A 22251-nucleotide genomic window follows, 5' to 3' on the forward strand; every position below is an offset into this window, starting at 1 on the left:
GCTGACACCCTATTAATCTGCTACCGCCATGCATACATACGTGTGTGTGCGTGTGTTTTAGTGTGTGTGAATGAATGAATCTGTGAGAGCGTGCGGAAGAGAGAGTGTGTAATGTGTATGTAAGAGGTTATGTGTAGAGTATGCGTTAACATTTCTGCCGTGTCCATGTTTCTCTGTACGTGTATGAGTGTGTATGTGTGTCTGTGGGTGTGTGCTCCAACCCCAAACCGTGCACACACATACGAATGTGTACACACACCACTCTGCCATCCGCCAACAACAGCCGGCGCTGAAGGGAGCTGAAGGGTGCTTGGAAATTAAGGTTATTACACAAATTGAGCCATATGGTCTAAATATTTCAGAGCTGAAATTTACTAGGCAATAAAAATGGCCCCTACCTCGGTAATGGTGTAAATTACAGCTTAACCACCAGCGCTAATGATGTCCTTCTGTACACCCCGTAACCAACCGTACATGAAGGACACATTGTTTAAAAAATACCCCAGGAAAAGCAAGAGAGAGGGAGAGGGGAAAAGGGAAGAAGGGATGGGGATAGAGGAGGAAGGATGGAGTGAACAGGGGTAAGAAGGAAGTGAAAGAGATGAGGGAAGAGGAGTGTGAGGAAAGAAGAGAGATAGATAGAGAGAAGGAGATGGAGAGAAAGAGAGTGATTAATATAGAGAGTGGAGAAAGAGAGGGAGAGAGAGAGCTAGCAGCATGTTTACAATCTGTTAGTTTACCATTAAGAGCCCGTCAGAGAGCGCGGGACAGCAAGGGCCAGCCGGCGAACTGTGTCTCAAAGCCGACATGAGGTTTCAGTGTGTGTGTGTGTGTGTGTGTGTTTGCATGTGTGTGTGTCACCTGCACAGTCAGAATGTGTGAATTTAGGCATGCGCAGTCGGGAGACGTATAAAAGTATGGACGTGTTATCAGAATATGTGGTGTGTACTTAGACCTGAATGGTGTGCAGGTGGGTTGAATGATTAGGTTTGGACAAACAAGTAATACATGGTGTGAACACAGTATGAATACAGATGCATAGTTTTGGAATAGTGTATGTGTGCATGTGTTTGATGTATGGGTATGATTGTATAAGCACAGTAAGGATGTGATCAAATAGGGGTACAGTTTCACCTGCTCGTATTCAAGGCAAAAACATGAGCATCATCTAAAGGACGGAGTACAGCTCAGCTGTCATGATTCCTGGGTGACACGCATGTAAGCTAACCTGAACTACAGAAGAGCACCATGCTGTTGAAAATAAAAATTAGGTCTGCTTTCACTCGCAAACCTATTCTGTGCTTATTATTTGACTACTCAGTGGGAAAATGTCTCCATCTTGCCCAGCACAGGCCATTGTCAAAACAAACAGCACATGCCTGACTGCAACAGCATTTTGGGAAATATACTTAATTTGCTTTCAACGAGATCGATACTGCTATCTTATCTGTTAAACTGATATGAAGCCACAGCCAGTTAGCTTAACTTAGCATAATGAAGCAGGGGCAAACAACTAGCCTGGCTCTGACCAAAAGTAACAATCTCCTCCAACCAGCACCTCTAAAGCTCACTAATTAACACATTGTAAATCCTTACATTTTAAAATGATAAGTACAAAAACAACAGTTTTGGTTTTACAGGGGGCTATGAAACTATTTCTGTGTGAATATAGGCTCTTTCAGACACAACAGTTTGAGCTGCGCCAAGTGGAACGCTGCTACTGGGCATGTGCTTTACTTTATGTCGCAAAAAGCCAGTATGATGCAGCGCAAGCCATTGGAAATAATGGGTTTCAGAGTGTAGTGGTGCTGTTGTCGCATTCTCTTGCGTCAAAAGAGCACTGGTTGTTGGGCAACCTTACATCGACAACAAGACTCATTCATTCATTCATCTTCTAACCGCTTCATCCTCTTGAGGGTCGCGGGGCGGCTGGAGCCTATCCCAGCTGACATCGGGCGAGAGGCAGGGTACACCCTGGACAGGTCGCCAGACTATCGCAGGGCTGACACATAGAGACAGACAACCATTCACGCTCACATTCACACCTACGGACAATTTAGAGTTATCAATTAACCTAGTCCCCAATCTGCATGTCTTTGGACTGTGGGAGGAAGCCGGAGTGCCCGGAGAGAACCCACGCTGACACGGGGAGAACATGCAAACTCCGCACAGAAGGGATCAAACCGGCAACCCTCTTGCTGTGAGGCGAGAGTGCTAACCACCACACCACTGTGCCGCCCACAGCAAGACTCAAAAAAGGAAAATTTCCCAAAATGTCCAACTAGTCCTTTAAGTTTTATCTAGTTCAAGCTGTATAGCCATCATCTCCAATAATATTGTAATCAGAATGTCGCAAGTAAAATTAACAGCTGATTTTCCGTCATCATTAATTTGCAGTGTTTCTGTGCAGTATTGTCTTGTGTTTCTATATTTGCAGTAAATCTCTGTATTTTGCCATGGTTTTGTCAAAGTGGTGATGGTGTGTTCTCATTAGCTTGTGTATTTTTCTGTTTGCTTGTTTTCCTAAGTGGCAGTCCATTGAGCTCCATCAACCACCATAGTTTTCATGTCATGAAAATCAGGATATAATGTAATAGAATAGAATGCTTAACATTATGTATTTCAATTAGTCTGGCTCGTTTAAGCCATGTTAAATGAAAATAAATCTGTTGTGGCATGGAACCAGGATTTGATATCAGCTGCACTTGTTGCTTTGCACCCCCTTTTACTTTCTGTTTAGTTATCCTCTTTGTGTCGCTTAACCACCCAAGACACAGAGCAGAGAATAGAGGGTGGTCAAAGGAATAGGAATGACAAGACTTTGCCCTTGTTCTCAGTGACACCCTTTAACAAATGAGGGAGACAAAGGAGTGGAGGCAAGAGAGCAATGCAGAGCTGAGTGCACAGAGGGTGAGGAGAGAGGGATGAGGAGGTTGAGAGGGCAGGAGGAGACAGGTGAAGAGAGGAAGGAAGGATTAGAGGGGAGAATAAGGAGACTCAGATGCAGAGTTCGTCGGGCCCTCGGCCTATCAGACCCTTTAGTCCGAGGTCTCCAACTCTGATTGGAGGGCTCTCAGCATTCTGCATAAACAGCCAAATAATCAGGCTGCAACACTCCCTCTTCTCCTCGCTGCAATCTTTCTCTCTGTCCCCTTATCTTTTTCACACCTCCTCCTTCTAACGCTCCATACCGCTCAGTCCTCCCTCCATCACTGAATTTCCATCTGGGTTTTCTCTACCTCTGTCACAAATTACAGTTTTTATGTTATTCTTATCCACCATCTTTGCCCCCCTCCATCGCCTCCTCTTCTGTCTCCCTCTCACTCTTTCAAGTGATTTTTTTTTTCAAGTGAATTTATATTCTCCTACTTCCTTTCCTTCCCCCTCTCTTTGTCTCTCACTCTCTTTCTCTCAGTAATGACAGGTTGTGTGTTATTGTGTGTCTGTCTGTGAAGAGGCCACACCATCCAGTGTAGTGCTCTCCACTTGTCTTAATGGGTGTTTAGTGCAGCAACTGCGATACGATGGTCATCACTTTAGAGGAATGCTGAGTGTGAGTGCTTATAAGAGAGAAGAAACAAAAGGAGTTTAGTATGTTTGTGATGACTGAGTCCATTCAACTCTGGAGTAAGGCAAGTGTGTGTGTCGGTGTGTGTGTGAAAATTTGTAACTGAATCCTTGTCTAGTGTTTATTTTGGTAGTGGGCTGTACTTCTGACTGTAGTCTGGAGGAGGCTGTCATCCTCACAGCCTGAATGGAGTGTTTGTATTTGGCCTTTTCCATTATGATCCTCGATTGTGTGTTACATTTTTATTTCTCTTTCATACATGTGGACCTTTAGTTATGGGTTCATGTAGTGCTGTATATTGGCCTTCAGGATGAGGCCAGTTATGTGAACAATCTTGAATTCACAGCCCTAAAAGTCAGTTCCGTTCAGCTTCGTCTTACTTCAGTTTTGTCCCCATCTCTACCCACGCAAAGACAGAAAAATGCCAAAATAGATTATTGGATTTGTTTTACAAACCAGTCATTAATTAAAACCAGCAGCCTTAGTAAAAAAAATACATTAAAATATGTAATGATTTGACCTGCCTGATGGAATAAAGCTTAGATAAAACTACATGCAAAGACAAACACATGCTCCCTCATTTCAATTTCAGCAGATACAATATCTGTGGTTTCTAAGCATACCGTCCCTCACTTGCCAGAATTTGTCCACTGCTCTTTGGCCACATCACACACACACACACACACACATATATACACACACCAAATACGCTGTTCCCGGGGTCTAGAGCTGCCAAAGCCAATCATGGCTGTCGGTGTGAAGTGGGCATGCCTGTTCCAGACCCCTGCAGTCCCTCTCTATGTCTGTGCTGGCCACAGACAAAACACATGCCTAATGGCACTCTGTGTGTCTGTTAGTGTGTTTCCGCATGTGTGTGTACGTGCCGCACGGTCGTCTGTATGTGTCAGGGTTTGTCTAACGCACACTGACTAGCAGGGACACCCACGCAGGGCATTTGCAAACAGACACAGGGCAATTGTTCCAGCAGCATTGAATTAGGCATGCACACATAAATATGTGTACACACACACATACACACACACAAACTTGGCTTGAGAGCTTGGCATGGGGCGCGAGAGAGCAGCGTGTGGTGTACTGGCTCACCTCAGAAACCTCCGAAAACAATTACTGCTCTCACAGGGCTGGTCAGGGCACAGCTTGTACTAATAGACTGGACTAAAGAACTGAATTGAATTGAATTGAACTGAATTGAATTGAATTGGAGCACATCTGATCATAGGATGTTTTACCACACACTGAAATAACTAAAGCACATAAGAAAAGGTGAAACAGCAGGGTGCTTTATTATCTCTCCAGGACTTAATATGACGGAGCAGAGAGGCCAGAAACGGCCTGTGAAGTGAAAGATCCCGAAGGCAGACCAAGTGAACCCCATTCACCTATCATTAGGCATGCTTCTTTCATGTATGTTCTTAGGCACTCACTTTACTTTTACCTGCGCATCTGTGTGTGTGAGCGAGAGACAAAGAGAGAGAAAGAGAGCATGTGTGTGCGTACGTGCATGCACGTGTGTAGCCATATGCTAATGTTGGTCTATCTCTCTGTCTCTGTCTCTCTGCGGGGCCCAGTGCTGGGGCCTTTGTGAGATAATCAGCATAATTCTTTTGACAAATACACATGGTTATTCTTAATTAGTATCACACACTGTCCCCCCGGCCGCACCATGCCTCTCCACCTGAATATCACACACACACACACACACACACACACACACACACACACACACAGCTGTGCACTTGCACTTATACCCATGTGTCCAAGGGACACATGGGTACAAAACAAGATGCATGCAGATGTGGGCTTGTTAGGATACGTGCAAATGCACACAAATAAACACCACTACCAGTATATATGCACAAGGTTCAGGGTGCACACATGCACACTGACCCTTTCATATAGGCTGCACATGCAGAAGCACACACACTGTCCACAGGACCCCCGCTGTAGCTCGGCTCACACACCAAAGAGAAGACAGAATGAGGAAATAAAAGATTGAATAAATTGCTTCCTTGCCCTCAATGCTAAGTTGTGTTGAACCATCGAAGATCTGAGGGCTCTTTAATGTATAAATTAGAGAGACCTCTTCCTGTCTCTTCTCTTCTTTCCCTATCATTGTCTCCTTTTCTCTCCCTCTGTCTTGTTTACACCTTTCCTTTACATCTGTGCAAATCTCTCTGGTCCCCCCCGTCTCTCCCGCTCTCACTTGACTTCTTGCGCTCCCTCTGTTCTTTTGCATTTGGCACGATTAAATAGTGACTTTGATCATCCGCACACACATGTACACTGAATTTAGGTTGATGAGAACCTTTTGCTTTCATATTTTACACTGTAGAGATTCATATGTTCTTCCTGGTTGGCCATTTGTTTCAAGACAGAAACACAACCATTTATCAAAAGCAGTTTTTATTGCTGCAGTCTGTTACAATCATTACAGTTATGATTTTGCTGAAGCTGCAGCAAAAATGTAAAACCCTTTACAGTGAAATTATAAATACCTATTGCTAAACTTCCCACGGTGGTTGCTGAAACATGAATTGATATGCATCCAAAATTAACAGCCATTTAGTAGCTTTAACTAATCCTTAGCACATAATGATCAAATGCTGTATAGTATACTTAAAATACAAATGTAGTACACATGACAGAAATCGTACAAATATAAGATTGGGAAATTTAACTCCAGCTGTGTGGTCTTTAGTATTTTCTGTACTCCCGTTAATCTCCACAGCTGAGATTGGTAAATATTGAATTGACCTTAACTCTGTTATCCATGACATCATCTCTAGTTTTCTTCCTTAATATGTGCATTCTAAGATACTGTGAAAGTGTTTTGTGCATGCGTGCCTCTGCACATGTGTATGTATGAGACAGAAATAGTTATTGAGGGAGCTGTTAATGTAATGTAATAGTAGTGTGTTTTAGTGTTACACCATTTGATTACTGCCTGTCTGTGGATCTGTATGTGTGTGTGTTTGTGTGCACTTAGCAGGCTGAGGTGGTGGATTTCATTGTGCTTGATTGTTGAGTATTTGTGTGTGTGTGTGTGTGTGTGTGTGTGTGTGTGTGCGCGCGAGTGTGTGAGTGTGAGTGTTAGGAGGCCGTTAATGTGGTGTGTTTCAGTGATAAAGTGTTTGAATGTATTGCCATCTAGAGGCGTGTAGCAGAGTCTCCATGCTCCTATAAAAGCTGCCAGCGCCAGATGCTGCTATTGACAATGTGCATATGTTAACCGCTTTATAGGCCACATGCCTCACATATTTCACTGGCTTTTAAGGTAGAGAGATCTCTCATTCTCGCTCACTTAATCTGTCTCTCCCTTTTGCCACATCTATCTTTTTTTTTCCTCTCCCACTTTAGCTTTCTTCCATCTTTTTTATCCATTCACTCAATCTCTGTCTGTCTGTCTCTTTCCTCACACTCCCCTCCCACCTTCTGTCTCTCCTTTTTTTATTTCCTTCATCAGTTATTAACTAACTCACCTCTTTCTCTTTTATATCCCTCTTTTCTAATTCTCCGTCCTACGTCTCCTTACTTATGTACACTTCATTTCATTCCGATCTCTTTTTTTTCTCGCGGCCTTTATTTCTCACTCCCACCGCCCCTTTCTCTCTCTGTCTCTCTCCACCCCTGTGTGTCTCCTCTTTGCGTCCCTCCCTCCCTCCCTCTCTCTGCTGAGAAGTGCTGTGATTTGCAGGAGGATTTAGCTTGTGTCTAGGTGTCTAGGGGCTTATTAATCCTATTTTACTGTGGATGAAAAACACGTTGGCTCCCAGACATGAAAACAGTGAATACATGCATTCTGGTTGTTGTTCAGACAGTTCATCCTTGGTGCCACGCTACGGTGATTTGTCAGGGTTTTCATTTGATTCAGTTTGAATTGGAGCCTTTTTTGATCCTCTTGCCGCTGCATTGAAGTGGGTTACCAGTTAATCTCTTTACATATGCTTGCTTATGTGAAAGCATACAAACCTGAACAGACAATTTTTAAAAACTGCAGACTCAACACATGAAGAAACGTAGCCTTCTATGTAGTACAATCACACAATTACGTTCACACACACACACACACTGAGAAACAACGCTCTCATAGCTGCTTTAAAGCTCACAGTCATAAACAAACAAACAAACAGGCAGTCCTGGAGCCTAGTGCTCCCTGACTACCATGTCATCGCACGCCAGGGCCTTTTGAAACAACAGTGTGTCTCTTATCAATTAGTAAATGGTGTTCCCACTGTATCACACACACACATACACACTGCCCCTGTGTCTGCCAGGGTGTTGGGCTGGGTCCCACTGCCTAAAGCTACTGGCAGACTCACTCCGCCTGTGTCTCTGTGTGTGTGTGTGTGTGTGTGTATGATATGAAAGGGTGCACGTGTGACATAAACACTCAATCTGGAAGCTTTGAATTCACCCATAAGGGACGGCCGTCTGCCTGCCAGTCTCTCTCTGTCTCTGCCACTTCTCTGGTGTCTACTTACTTTACCATGGCAGAGCCTGTATGTTGAAATGTTGATATCACAAATCCCATGTCATGTCATCTTAGCTTGCCATTGTTTCGGCGTTCCTTTTCATTCCCCGTTTTAATGAGTAATGCACTGGTTTTTATTCATGCAGGATTTGCTTGTGTAACTAACTCGTTCTCTTCTCTTACTACGGCATGCTACTCACTGTTTCCCTTTCCATCTCTGCTCTTTTTTCTTTCTCCTTTTAACTCCTGCCCAATAATTCCTTTGTCCTCCCTCTTTTCTCTCCCATATCTCCTCCTCCCTACATCTTTCTCCCTCTCATCTCTCTCTCCTACTTTTTCCTTTTCATACTTCCCTCCATCTCTCCATATAAATCATACCTTGGTCTTTCTCTCTCAGGGTACAGTCCTAGAAGCTACTGTCTATGGCCTTGAACCGTACAGTCAGTATAGTCTACGAGCGGAAGCTGTGAACGAGGCAGGTAGGTTGATTATGATTGGTAAACTTATTTAAAATATTAGGAATAAATTATATCAGCACCAACCACTGAACCACTCCACTGAGCACAGATGTTATGGAACCCTTCAGGTAGTGTGTCCAGTCCATGGGTTACCATAAGGACCCTGGAGGCTTCTCCTGCTGGCCTGTCTAATTTTACCGTGGAGCAGAGAGAGCAGGGCAGGGCATTGCTGCTGAGCTGGACTCAGCCAGGCTCTCCAAATGGAATTGTCACGGTACGTTCAATACAGACAACAAAAACACACAACACATACCAAAGTGTTTACATAGCATTGAGCAGGTGAAGCGGGAGAGGTGTGGACTTGTGCCACGTGACTTGAACTTGAGTCACAAGTTTGTTAACTTTAGACCTGACTCTACAAAATCAAAAGACAGGCAACTCAACCTGGACTTCAACGCGAAGAACCTGTGACTTCACTTGGACTTGAGCCTTGTGACTTGGAAATAATTGATACCTTCCTCCAAACTCAAAGATTAAAAAGTATGTTATTCAAAAAATGTGCCATGAATTAATAAATTTCTCTTTATTTCTTGAATCTTCTCATGTTAACGCTTTTCATTCCCAGCAAGTTGACACCTAATTCCCTAGATCCACTTTTGTTGAAACAGTCAGACAGCATCCAATCAAGATGCAGGAGAGAACCATGAAGAACTAATGTTACTGAGTTTCGTTTGTGTACAAAAACTACTGGCAGTCAAAAAAACAAATTGCAGTATGCAAAATGTGGAGGTTGAAAATGACAGATGGAGACATGACAACTTCCAACAAACTTGTGTTAACAAGTAAAAACAAATATTCTGAAGCATTCATGATTTTTTACAAATTTAATAGGTTATTAATCTGTTGTTATATGGCATTACATTTGGAGTTTAGGACTTGAGTGCAAAGTTTTGAGGCTTACTTTTGATTTGCAAAACATTGACTTGGTCCCACCTCTGGAAGTGATCTAAGGTGCCCCTCAAATTTAATCTGTCTCACATTGTAGAAGAAACATTGGAAACATCAGATTGCTACCAATATTATACATAGACACATATGAAAGCCCACAAGTACACTTACCAACTTACAAAACGTGCCCATGTAATTCAGCAACTTATTCACGTATTCATGGAGGCACTTTACATATATTCTGATACTTACATGTTCACACCAATAAAACCTGCACCTGCACCATTATCACATAATTACAGTATGAAATTTGTCTTTACTTTGATGTCTTCTTCTCTCTCTCCTCCTTGGCATCATTGCCCCTCCTCTGTTCCCTCTATGCTCTACTTCAACCCACCTACAATAACTTTCTCTTTGTCTCCTTCTCTCTCACTGCACTACATACTTTTCTTTTCTTTGCCTGCTTTCCGTCTCTTCCTTTCCAGATGTACAACTTGTACAGTGAGGGGAACCTGGAATTCAGCGGACTATCACGCAACTTCCTGTTTCGCCGTTTGGAGCCATGGACCATGTATACTTTGGCTCTTGAAGCTTGCACCTTAGCAGGCTGCACACGCACCCCACCTCAGCATGTCACCACAGCAGCAGCTCCACCTGTGTCCCAGCCCCCACCCAGGCCTCTCTTCATTGGCCCAGACCGTGTTTCACTTACCTGGGGCCCTCCTTCCCAGCCCAACGGGCCAATTGGAGAGTATTTCTTACTCGGGAGAAGTCTAGAGGAAGTGGGAAGAGAAAGAAGTAATGAAGAGGATATTGCAAAGGGAAAGGTAGGTAACTAAAGACACATCTCTGAAGTTATAGGGAAGTGATTTCAAAGTTCATGGTCAATCTGACCATTTGTTATTTGGCCTGATAGAATACCCAGGTGCCATCAATATCCATATACAACTCGTCTTAATCATCCACAACTGTCTTCAACAGGTGCTGTTCAGAGAATCATCCCCACAAAATGGTAACACCCTCTCGTATACAGTGACTGGTCTGCGTCCCTGGACACAATACGAGTTCAGTGTCCAGACTCACAACCCTGCTGGACACACCCAAAGCCCCTGGGTGTCTGTGACAACCAGACAGGCCCCTCCTCGTGGTCTAGCTCCCCCAACAGTGAGTCACCTACAAGGCCGGCCCAGTGAGATGTTGGTGTCCTGGACTCCTCCTTTGGAACCCAATGGGATACTTCAGTCCTACAGGATTCAAAGAAACAATGTCAGTTTCTCATTTAGTTTTGACCCTACTGTCCTCCACTACACAGACGAAGACCTCCTGCCGTTCTCAACATACAGGTATAGCTTGCCTTTTATTCCCATGCTATGTTATTGTCTGAAATTAACTAACCTGAAGGTTTCCCTGGTTTTCCCTGTAATGTTTTTTGATAGAGAAAATTATACTTTCATTCTAATCTATTCTTTTCTGCAGCTACTCAGTTATAGCCTGCACGTCTGAGGGATGCATCACTAGCCCTCATACAAACATCACAACTCTAGAGGCCCCACCTGCCACAGTGGAAGCTCCCACAGCCGACAGCATCACATCCAGTAGTATAAACATTTCGTGGAGTAAACCGCTGACACAGAATGGAGAGGTGACTGAATATGTCCTGAAACTGAACGACGAAGAAACTTATCGTGGGAGGAACCTCAGTACAGTGTTGTCAGGTCTGGAGCCACACACGCCATATCATCTGGTCCTTTTAGCTTGTACCAGCGGTGGGTGCACCGCCAGCGCCTCAATGTCTGCCGTGACAGGGCAGGCTCCTCCCACTGGCCTGGCTGCCCCGATTCTAAAGGTGTGTTTGTCTATTTTGGACTTCTAGTCAAATCTCTGTTACACTATGTGCAATACTTTAATCTGTAGATTTCAGTCCAGAAGGGATTAAAGGATTTCACCACTCATTCAAGATCATTTCAGTTCAATAGAACTTATCCTTTTACACAAAATTTGCATCATCACTGATTACTCAGCAATTAGAACTGAACACTGATGTGAAATTGTACATGTGATACAAAGCATACACATTTGTTTTTTATTATAATTTTGTTTCCTTTCCTTTGAAGGTGACTGGCCCAGAGTCAGTGGAAGTTAGCTGGAGACCACCAGAGCATCCTAATGGCATCATTACAGGATATGAGCTCCGCAGAGATGGTGAAGTTATCTATGTTGGCACAGAGACTCATTACCATGACTTCACACTATTGCCAAGTGTAGAATACAGCTACGTTGTGCGGTCAAACAACAGCAAAGGGACAGTGAGCAGTGCAGCAGCCACAGCAAAGACTCACACATCTGCTCCTTCTGGTGTTGGTCTCCCCACACTGACACCTCTGGGACCAACCCAGGTAAGTATCCATCTATCCAGTCCATATAAATAACAGCTGAATCATGTCGTTACTATTGCTGCGATTTTACCTTCCTAGTATCTTCAAATGTTTGTTTTAAAGTTTAATGTTGTATGTTGTTTGTCTTTCCAGTTGAGAATAGAGTGGAGTACTCCAGCCCGTCCTAATGGAGACATTGTGAGTTACACTGTGTATCAGAGAGATCCAGTCCAGCTCAGCACCACCAGCACTGTGTTCACTCCAGAGGACGGTGACTTCTCTGAGCGACACAGCACTCTGAGTGGGCTGGCTCCTTACCACAGGTCAGTTAAAGCAGATTTTCACTACGGTCAGCATTTGTGTTTTTATGACGCAGTGTATGGATGCAATGTAAGGTACATGTATAAGTAGGAAGAATATGTTGTGTTTTGTTGTTTGTTTGTTTTTTTTTTCTTATTACAAAACTGAAGGTTGAAGATTTTACATTTTTATTAAAGCTATAGTTGGTGACTTTCATGAAAGTAACTTTTTTATGTTTGCTGATACTGTCACAATATTCTGAAAGTATATAAGTCAGATCTGTGAAAAACAAAATTAGCCTCCTCTTCCTACTGCTTCTAATGGCATTCGCTAGAATCTACTGCGGTGCACAAAAACAACCAATCAGAGCCAAAGGGTCTCTAACACAGCTGTCAAGATTCTGTTACTGCATTACCTATTTCTCTCTTTAACTCTATTCAGAAACATGTTTTAGTGTACTGTTTAGCTATAAAATAACATTGTTTATGTCTCAGCTGCCATGTTCGAAAACTGAAGTATAAAGCACCGCCCACTGGCTGAACCAACTTTCTCATTTTAGAGCGAAATGGTACACTAAAATAGTTTTCTGAAAACATTTGAGGCAAGTAACAGTAACAAAATCTTGATTCATATTTGATCAGTGCTGCCTAGTTTGACAGTTTGACTGCAGTTCATGAATAGTGACTGACATGATTGACAGCTGCGTTAGACCTACTATAGAAGCCCAACAAGGCAATAGAGTAAGCAGAGGAATATGATTTTTTTATTATAGATTATCTCTACCATTTAGTGCTGGGTGAATACAGTGACAGTGTCAGAAAATATGAAGAAATATACATTTTAAGAAGTTACCAACTACAGCTTTAAAGGGATAGTGCACCCAAAAATGAAAATTCAGCCATTATCTACTCACCCATATGCCGAGGGAGGCTCAGGTGAAGAGTCCTCACATCACTTGCAGAGATCCAAGGGGAGAGGGGGTAGCAACACAACTCCACCTAATGGAGGCTCAAATGACGTTTTTCCAAACAACTTTTTATGTCGGGGCTTCAGGACACTTGGATCACTACGGACGAGCAGTATGGAGATATTTTGTGGTTTCAATTATGTGTTTTTGGACGTTTGAATCTGGGGCGCCGTAAGCCTTCATTAGGTGGAGTTGTGTTGCTACCCCCTCTCCCCTTGGATCTCTGCAAGGGATGTGAGGACTCTAAAACTTCACCTGAACCTCTGTCGGCATATGGGTGAGTAGATAATGGCTGAATTTTCATTTTTGGGTGCACTATCCCTTTAAACTGATTTGCCTGAAAAGGTCAAGAAAAAAGAGGAACAAAACAGTTTCCTCTTTCCAAGTCTAATAAGAAAATATGGGGAGGAATACCAGATAAGAAGGGAACAAAAAAACAACCGAAAAAAATAACACTCCAGTAGCCTCTTTACAAACCACCACATCTCCATGACAGATGTGCTGTTAAAACCAGAGCTAGGTTCATTTGATTCTGATTTCGGTCAATCTGTAACCATCATTTTCTTAAAAAAACTATTATTCAGTGCACTCTTTCAAAATAGATGGTGAAATTTAATATATCTTTTAAGGTGATTCAATTTAAAGTGAACTCATATACACAGGTTTGAACTTGTATTATTACTGGTTTTAAAACGGCAAAAGAAGAGAGAAGAAAAGAGGGCTCAAAAAGTGACCAATGATGGTTTAATACATATTTTCTCAGACTTATGACACACTTAAACACTGGAAAAAGAAAAAAGATTTATATTTTCTCTGACTAGCTTGTATTTTTTACTTCCACACGGAAAATAATGTTGCAACCATAAACAGAGGCACAACATCACTGTGCAGTTTGTACTCTGCTGTTGTGCCCCAATAAAGTCTTCTGTCAAAAGAAACCTACAGGCTGAGCAAATAAGTCAAATGCTATATTCCTGAAGCCTGTGTAATAAATTAGGATACTAATGCACCTGTCAAAATGCAAATATCTTGATTTGGTGAAAAACAACCTCTCAAGCAAGCTGTCAAAATGACATGGTTGAGACTGTGGTGTTTCAAAGCAAGACATAGAAAGGGAGTCAATGTTGAAGTAGTGGCCATGCATCTGTCACACTCTCTGGGAACCAGACATCAGAGTAGACCGAAGACTGTAAATGTGTGTATGTCTGTGTATGTGAGGGTGCATATGCATGTGCAGTCATGTAGGTCAATTCCTACAAGTGTGCTTGAATGTGTGGTTGTGTATGTGTGAGTGGGTGTATGTGCTGATAAGATTCAGATAATAAAAGCTCATCAGCCTTATCATCTAAAGATCGCTCCCCCTCCCCCTGATGACCTTCTATCTGTTCTATCCAACTCATCTTCATCACCTCCTCTCTCTTTTTCTCCCCTTACTCCTCTTAATCATATTCTTTTGTTCTTTATTCTTTCTTTTAAAAAAGAAAACAACAGTGCTTCTGAATTAGTTAGAAGTAGTAGTCTTGTAGTCTGCTAAGGTTCAGTGTACACTTGGTTGAGACAGATATTGTTTCAAATATGCTTGTAATTATGTGCTTCCTGACTTGATGACTGCTCCACGTGCCAGGTTGTAATTTTGTTTTTGACCAAATAAATTTGTGCATTTAAGTGCTTAATAACGCACTGTTTTGTACTAATATAGCCCCTAATTTAAATGCTGTTGACAAACTTTGGGAGATTTAATAGTCATTTAGTCACCTCATCATCTAAACACTCCAAACACTTTATGGATTTGTATATATATATATATATATATATATATATATATATATATATATATATTTGATTTGTATTTGGTTCATTGTCAGTAAATGTTTTCCAGATTTAAGTCTCATGGAAGCTGTACTCGCAGTACACTGGTGTCACCGTCTATTGTTGCCAAAAATGTTTGATGTATTTTAAGTATTTAACATCGCATGTGTTTCTTTCCCACAAGGATTTCTAATTTCTGCATTTAAAAACATGTTCCTTTATGTGTGTAGGTATGAAGTGAGGGTGGAGGCTTGCACAGCGCTGGGCTGCTCCTCCAGTGACTGGTCATCTGTGCTCACTCTGGAGGCTCCCCCTGCTGGACAAACTGCACCACTGTTAGACCTCCAGCCTGACGCACACACAGGCCTTCAGACCACCTTTCTACTCACCTGGTCCCCTCCAGCTCAGCCAAATGGTAGAGTCCTTAATTACGAGGTGTACCGCCAACTGGACCATACCACTGATGCCCACAGAAGTGATGCAGCAGAGCTCGTCTACAGGAACATCTCTACTACTTGCAAAGACGAAGCGCTCCAGCCGTATACTGTATACAAATACCAGGTACAATACTCTAACTCTAATACAGTGCAATTATAAGTGTGTGTTTGTTTAGAAAGGAGAATTTAGGCAGATGCTGACTGGTTGGTCCTGGTAAAATTCCACTTATCCTTCAGTTATCGCTGAAATAAGAGTAGCACAGGACCTGGATTTTATGATACATCTTTTTAATTTGTACTTAAAAGAATAAATTAACATTGCCCGGGAACCACAGAGCTTCAGCAAGTTGGCATGAGTTTTAATTTTATTTATTTTGACAAACAAATGTAATAATGTATTTTTAAAGGATATAAGAATTACAGAAAATATTGAACACAAAATGTACAAATGGGTTTCGCATATACAGCAATATGATAACTTCTTGTCCTCTGCGTTGAATGTTGAAACATTGTTTTATTGTGATCTCTAAAACTCATTTGGAGTTGAGATCTGATGTGATGTTTCACAATGAAGTGTTTTCCAAAAGTCTGGTCTCGCACACCTCAGCTGATCCAGTCTGTCCATACATACCAACGTACACAGGCATACACACACACTAACACACAAGCCATGTAATCAGACAGGTGTTAAATGGTGGGGTCCATATTCATGCTGTTGTGCTGTATGTCTGTACGCTAATTGACAGGCTAGCCCTTTGGAAGCAACAATAACATTAGCATTCCTGCCTGTCAGACATACGAGCTGAGGCCAGAGAACCTGCGTAATTGATTGAGTTTGCCTGATTGTGGTGCCGTCTTTATTTACGAGGGTCCTAATTTATGACAGGAGGAGGGAGGGAGGGTGGAGCTTTTGGAGATGACGGGCGGGCAACAGAGCCATTAATCACTGGGCCCTCAGAGCACACCACTTCCTGATTACCAGCCAGCCAATCGAATTAACTGTTAGCCCCCTTGGTAACAGAGCTTGTATTGGAAAGACCTTTTAATGGTGACCGCTACACGTCCCCTGAGAATTTGTCAGTGGGGGATTGGGATACATGGACTCTGTGTTTGTGTGTCCATGTAAACATTTGTGAGTGTGTGTGCGTCAGCGACAGAGAAGTGAAGAAACGGTATAAATTTTTGGATATTCATATGAAGTTATTCGACATGCCATTTCTCTTGAGTTACATTTTCTTACTGTCGACCTAATAATCTGTCAGTCTGTCCTCTTACCTACCCACCTGTCTGTCTTTTTATCTATCTGCCTGGCTTTATTTTTATTTAGCTGTTAATCTGTCTGTGTACCTATCTGGCTCTCATCCTTTCTCTCTGTGTTTCAGGCGTACACAAGGACGATAAGTCAGTTCGGTTTAGCACACCACAGTGCAGAGAGAGAAATCATATTAGGCTAATTACACTGGGTCATAAGCTCCTATTGACAGCTTTATGCTTGGTTTTAATTACTGCCCACTTTCACACAACTTAGCCCCTTCACCTCAAGTAGATGCACCCGCCAAGAAGCTCAGTCGGCCTATCAGAGTGCTCGAATCGAGTCCGCAGTTAAACCGTCCAATAAAAATGCTCAAATACTGGCTGGTAGCTTCCTGAAGTCGTTTGTTGCCATGGCGGCTCATTTGCTGCCATGGCAGCTAACCGGGTATATTTTTATTTTGTGTCTAATAAGCCAAATCACGGCCCAATAGGAGAAGAGTGTACAAGAGATGAGAGAAAGCCGTAAAAAGTCTGTAGATGATATAAGGACGTGGAGATGAGTTCTACCTTTTAGCACTGGATCAAGGGCAAGGTGATCTGGACTGACTTTAGTTTTGAACTTTTTCTCTCTGTTCTGTCTATGTGGCACAAACTTCTTAATCAAGCCCAAAAGCCTTGCGTCATGGGAGGGCTTTTAACTGTGTTGCTACTAGGGGAAGAACATGGTTGTTGCTGGGTAGAAATGTTTCACTGCCGCACTTATAATTTTATACGACAGCAGGAGCAAATGGAATTGAAACTCTTTAATCAACAAGTCAGTCAAGCTGCAGTTCCTGCGTAGCAACTACATATGTAATAGAAAACTTTCTTTCACCTGATGCAGATGCATTTTTTCTGTTTACTCAGACATGTTGCATTCTTTCTAAAGGCTCTGTTTAATATGGTGCTGCAAATGGGATTACAATAACAATAATAGCTTGTTGATCACATTTAATGACACGATAAAAGGTACAATGAAGACATTGTTGGCATAATAACATAACATGCCAGCATAACAGACACATACAAAATACATCAAAACTCAATTCACTTAGTTTTTTGGAAGCCATTCCGTCTATATGTTATTCATTGTCAACCACAAACTGGAGAAGGACTCACAAAGCAGACAGACTCAGATAAAAGTTCAGGATCAGGCCAGTACACGGGGGGGTCATTAACATAGGAAGAAGTATCTAATTGACAGGCAAGAAAGGTGGTCAAAGGGCAAGAATGGTCAATAACACACTCACAAGTAAGTGAGGGGGCAAGTAATCACCCAGGAGAGAAACTTGACAGGACGTGGGATCTGAAACAGATGGTTTTATGGTTACCAAAATAAAACAGGTAACACAGGGATGACAAATAAACATGTATTTAGGTAGCTTGACAGGTCATAACAATTCACGTCATGGTAAATAGTGTTTACATGACTTACTATTTATTTATAGGCAGGAACAATTCTGATTTATTGACATCGCAGTCGTGATAAATGTACAAGGTTTAGCCAATGGCAAGTTAAAAACAAAGTATAGCACAGCCATTATTTTTGATAGATACTTAAATCCAACAGTATAGTCAAGCATAGCTTTAATGACAATCAAATGTGTGTATTTATCTTTTTAGTCGTCAGTTGTTTCATACCTACCTACAATAAACACTATTTGGGCATCTTTTCATTTTTGGCTACCCTTTACCTAATGTACCCTCTTTCTGCTGTCCCTTCACCCATCTTTTTCACCTCTCCACGCAGGCTGCTGTCCTCTCCTTCATTCTTCCTCCTGTCATTTCTCCTACCATTCTTCATCCACTGCACAACAGTGGCCCAAAAGGTTGATGATATATAAACACAGTAAAAAGTTGAAGGACTTGCTGCACAGCCCAGAGGCCAGAATAAAATGTCGGCATTCTACGTTTTTGCAAACCACGGATATGTCACATTCCTAAGTGTCATGTGTATCATATCAACATATCTAAAGCTGCATTGTTCAGATTAGGTGTGTATGAGTGTAGTTTCTCATCAGGAGGAGGAGGGGATGGTGGATGGCATGACATCTGGTGAGATGGCTACCAAGCAGCAAACATGAACAGTCTGTTTGGGATTAACAAACAACACAAGCAGATATTTTTTAAAGATAGTTAGGGACAGCTGTGTATGTAGTAACAAATGCGGGACTTTTTTAACAAGAGGTTGGGACTTGTTTAGCCATGTTTGTAGCAACCAAACTGGGTATTTAAGGCAAAATATGATGTTAATCACAGCATTTTCACAACATAAAAATGAAATGCAAAGAAACATGAAGTTTTAACATATCTGCTACAAATGAAATGTTCATATATAACATATTCGTGGTTTGCAGAAACATACACTGCCAACATTAATTCTGGCGATTTGGTTGTACTGTTAAATTGTGTAGTCTGTAAACTTAAACCTACTCTTGACATTGACATTTACCATCTTTTCATACATTTGTTTGTATGTTTTCTAAAAGCTTTTCTCTTTAATTTGTCATTCCATCTCTTTTTTATTCTCTTGGAATTTCCTTTTCACAAATGACTCATAGGTAGTGTTGTGGCAATTCCTCTAAATATTATAATTTTATGAGTAACCAATATCCAAAATTCTCCCAGCTGAGGTTTAATTGCGGTCTCATGTTATTAATGATTTATTATCCAAGCTTTTGATCTCAGACAAGTCCTTTCACTGAACTGCACTTTTTGAGCTCTCCTACACTTGTAGAGTACATCTAAAACACATAGCACACTGACAGATGACATACATACAAGCATCTTCACCTGATAGAATACATTACAATGTGTTTTCATAAGACTGGATTAATTTTGCCACTATAGTTGAAGGCATTGAGATGGATGAGAAAATTATTCATCTTCTAACCGCCTCATCCTCTTGAGGGTCGCGGGGGGGCTGGAGCCTATCCCAGCTGACATCGGGCGAGAGGCAGGGTACACCCTGGACAGGTCGCCAGACTATCGCAGGGCTGACACATAGAGACAGACAACCATTCACGCTCACATTCACACCTACGGACAATTTAGAGTTATCAATTAACCTAGTCCCCAGTCTGCATGTCTTTGGACTGTGGGAGGAAGCCGGAGTGCCCGGAGAGAACCCACGCTGACACAGGGAGAACATGCAAACTCCGCACAGAAGGGCTCCCACGCCCGGGATCGAAACGGCAACCCTCTTGCTGTGAGGCGAGAGTGCTAACCACCACACCACCGTACCGCCCGGATGAGAAAATTATTATATATTATATATTATATTATATATTGTTATATTACTGTGACTACTATGGAGTTTTAAAATCCTGCCTCACAAAAAAAAAAAGAATGAATGCTGTGTGTGTGGTAAACCTTCAAACAGGACTTCCTGATTTATATTTCTTCTTTCCTCTTACCAGCACCATACAACTAACACAGCCTACAACAACATAGACCCTTGCAGTCTTTTTCTCACAGACTGCTATCAGTCTGAATGCACTGCTAATGAATCAGTTGGGAATTTCATGCAGATTTTAGGTGGACACACAAACAGGGTGCAGCAAAATTATGTGCCACATATGAAAGTGAAAAACAGAACGGAACAGGTTGGATACATTATCCGCAGGAAAAGTGCAGTACGAGCTGGTGGAGTTGGTGTGGGCCATAATAATGACCAATCACATCAGCTCCTCTCATCCCCTTTAAAAGCAACAGACAGTTTGATGGGCAAGTGGATGAGTCTAGGTCGATTTCTCTGAGAGGAAGCTAGCCCAGACAGAAATATTAATACACAGTAGCCCAAATAAGCATTCAGGGACAGATGTGTCTGCCCCTTTTTGAGTTTAATGGATTAGACACTAAAATGTTGTGTTTGTGTGAAGTGATTTTAATAAGTGGCTATAAAGGTTGCATTCGGTTACTCATATCTGGATACATTTGCATGCACACAATGATGCAACTCCTACAAATACTGAGAAAAACAATCTTATCTGCAGAAGCTATCACAATTCCTACAGTACATTTGGATCCATGAAATTAAAACGGCACAGCTTAAATTTTTGTCCAGGTTCCTCTGTTTGAGCTCCTGCTTCCTCTCTTTGTGCCTTGTCCACCCTTCTCCCTGTCCTCCTTCTCCTCCTCCCAATTCCCACTCTCTCCATCTTCCGTTCTTATTTCCCCTCTCCCATCTCAGTCCATCTGTGCTGTCACTTAGATCAATCAGTCTGATTGATCACAGCCTAATTGACTATTATTGAGGTTAATTCAACTCTTAACACACTTGCATGCACAAGCATACACGCACAAAACTCGCCATCGCAGCTACAAACATGGCGTCACACACACACAAACACACACTTTCAACAGTAAAGCTCAGACCCATCCATCTGCCTTCTGCACTACTTCTGACAGGCTACAGATGACTTACACATGCAAATCTCCACCCTGCCTGACCCTGTGCTGTGTACACCCTCTAATTATACCCAACACAAGCACACAAATAAGATTACTGTGTGTGTGTGTGTGTGTGTGTGTGTGTGTGTGTGTGTGTGTGTGTGTGTGTGTGTGTGTGTGTGTGTGCGCGCGTGTGTGTGTGAATAACTCCTTGATGAAGGTGAAAAGTAATTGTCATGCAGATATGTCAGTGTTGGGTTGCATGTTGAAAAGGTTTTGCTCTCAGTGCTGATGGTGGTTTTGATGGATGATCCAATGAATTGACTTATATCCTTTTGGTGGTCTGGTGAGTACTGGATAATTAAGAGAAGCTTGCATCATTAAGAGTTAATAAAATGCATCTAAAACCCTAATGACGTGAGAAAAAAGTTTATGTCTGGATCTAACTTTGTCTCAGACGCTCCCTCTGTTATTCACTAGCAGTGGTATATGTGAATTAAATTTCATAATATTATTGAGTAACATGTGGTTTTGACCGACAGGTGTGGGCAGTCAATTCAGCTGGTCGTTCTGCCAGTCCGTGGGCCAATGGGAGAACAGGACCTGCCCCACCCGAGGGTGTAGGCACGCCTGTTTTCCTGCGTGTTTCGGCAACCTCAGCAGTAGTGGACATCCATCCCCCAGCCCGACCCAATGGGATTGTCAGCCTTTACAGAGTGTTCTCAGTGAACCACAACAACCACACTCTGGTGACACACTAATTAATAACTTGTACTCAGTTTCTCAGTTGGATTTATATACTGTCTTCTTCCCTTTTCTCTGATCGCTTAGTCTCATTCCCTCCTTTCCCTCTCTCTCCTGTTTTTCTTCCTCATTTTGACCCATCCAATATTTGCTTCTCAATCATATGCCCACTTTAAACATATCTCAGTGTTATACTTTTCTCTTCCTCTAGCTCTCAGAGGGTACATCCCATCAGCAGACACTCCATGGTTTGCGTCCTTACACACAGTACTGGGTAGGAGTGGAGGCCTGCACCTGTTATCAGGTATTATGTACCGCTAGAACATAACAGCTAGACTCTGTCATGAAAGTTAGATCAGAGATTCGGTCTGGTTATTATCTGGTCTCCTAGTTCCAAAATAGCACAGGGAATCATTTTCAGATACAGTAAATTGATTGGAGGATAATCCATTTAGGTTTGCTTTGAAA

The 22251-nt window shown here is 42.2% G+C and overlaps 1 protein-coding gene across 1 annotated transcript in view; it reads left to right on the forward strand.

Moving 5' to 3' along the window:
• ush2a (Usher syndrome 2A (autosomal recessive, mild)) overlaps positions 1-22251 on the forward strand; it is a 286437-nt gene that overhangs the window by 256050 nt on the left and 8136 nt on the right. The window contains exons 75-84 of the mRNA XM_049604025.1: positions 8458-8539; positions 8647-8792; positions 9952-10293; positions 10448-10809; positions 10943-11312; positions 11581-11862; positions 11995-12164; positions 15148-15478; positions 21582-21788; positions 21995-22087. Coding sequence (XP_049459982.1) covers positions 8458-8539; positions 8647-8792; positions 9952-10293; positions 10448-10809; positions 10943-11312; positions 11581-11862; positions 11995-12164; positions 15148-15478; positions 21582-21788; positions 21995-22087 — 2385 coding nt within the window. The remainder of the gene's footprint in view (positions 1-8457; positions 8540-8646; positions 8793-9951; positions 10294-10447; positions 10810-10942; positions 11313-11580; positions 11863-11994; positions 12165-15147; positions 15479-21581; positions 21789-21994; positions 22088-22251) is intronic.

The sequence above is a fragment of the Epinephelus fuscoguttatus genome, linkage group LG2, assembly GCF_011397635.1.
Source record: "Epinephelus fuscoguttatus linkage group LG2, E.fuscoguttatus.final_Chr_v1".
Lineage (NCBI taxonomy): Eukaryota > Metazoa > Chordata > Actinopteri > Perciformes > Serranidae > Epinephelus > Epinephelus fuscoguttatus.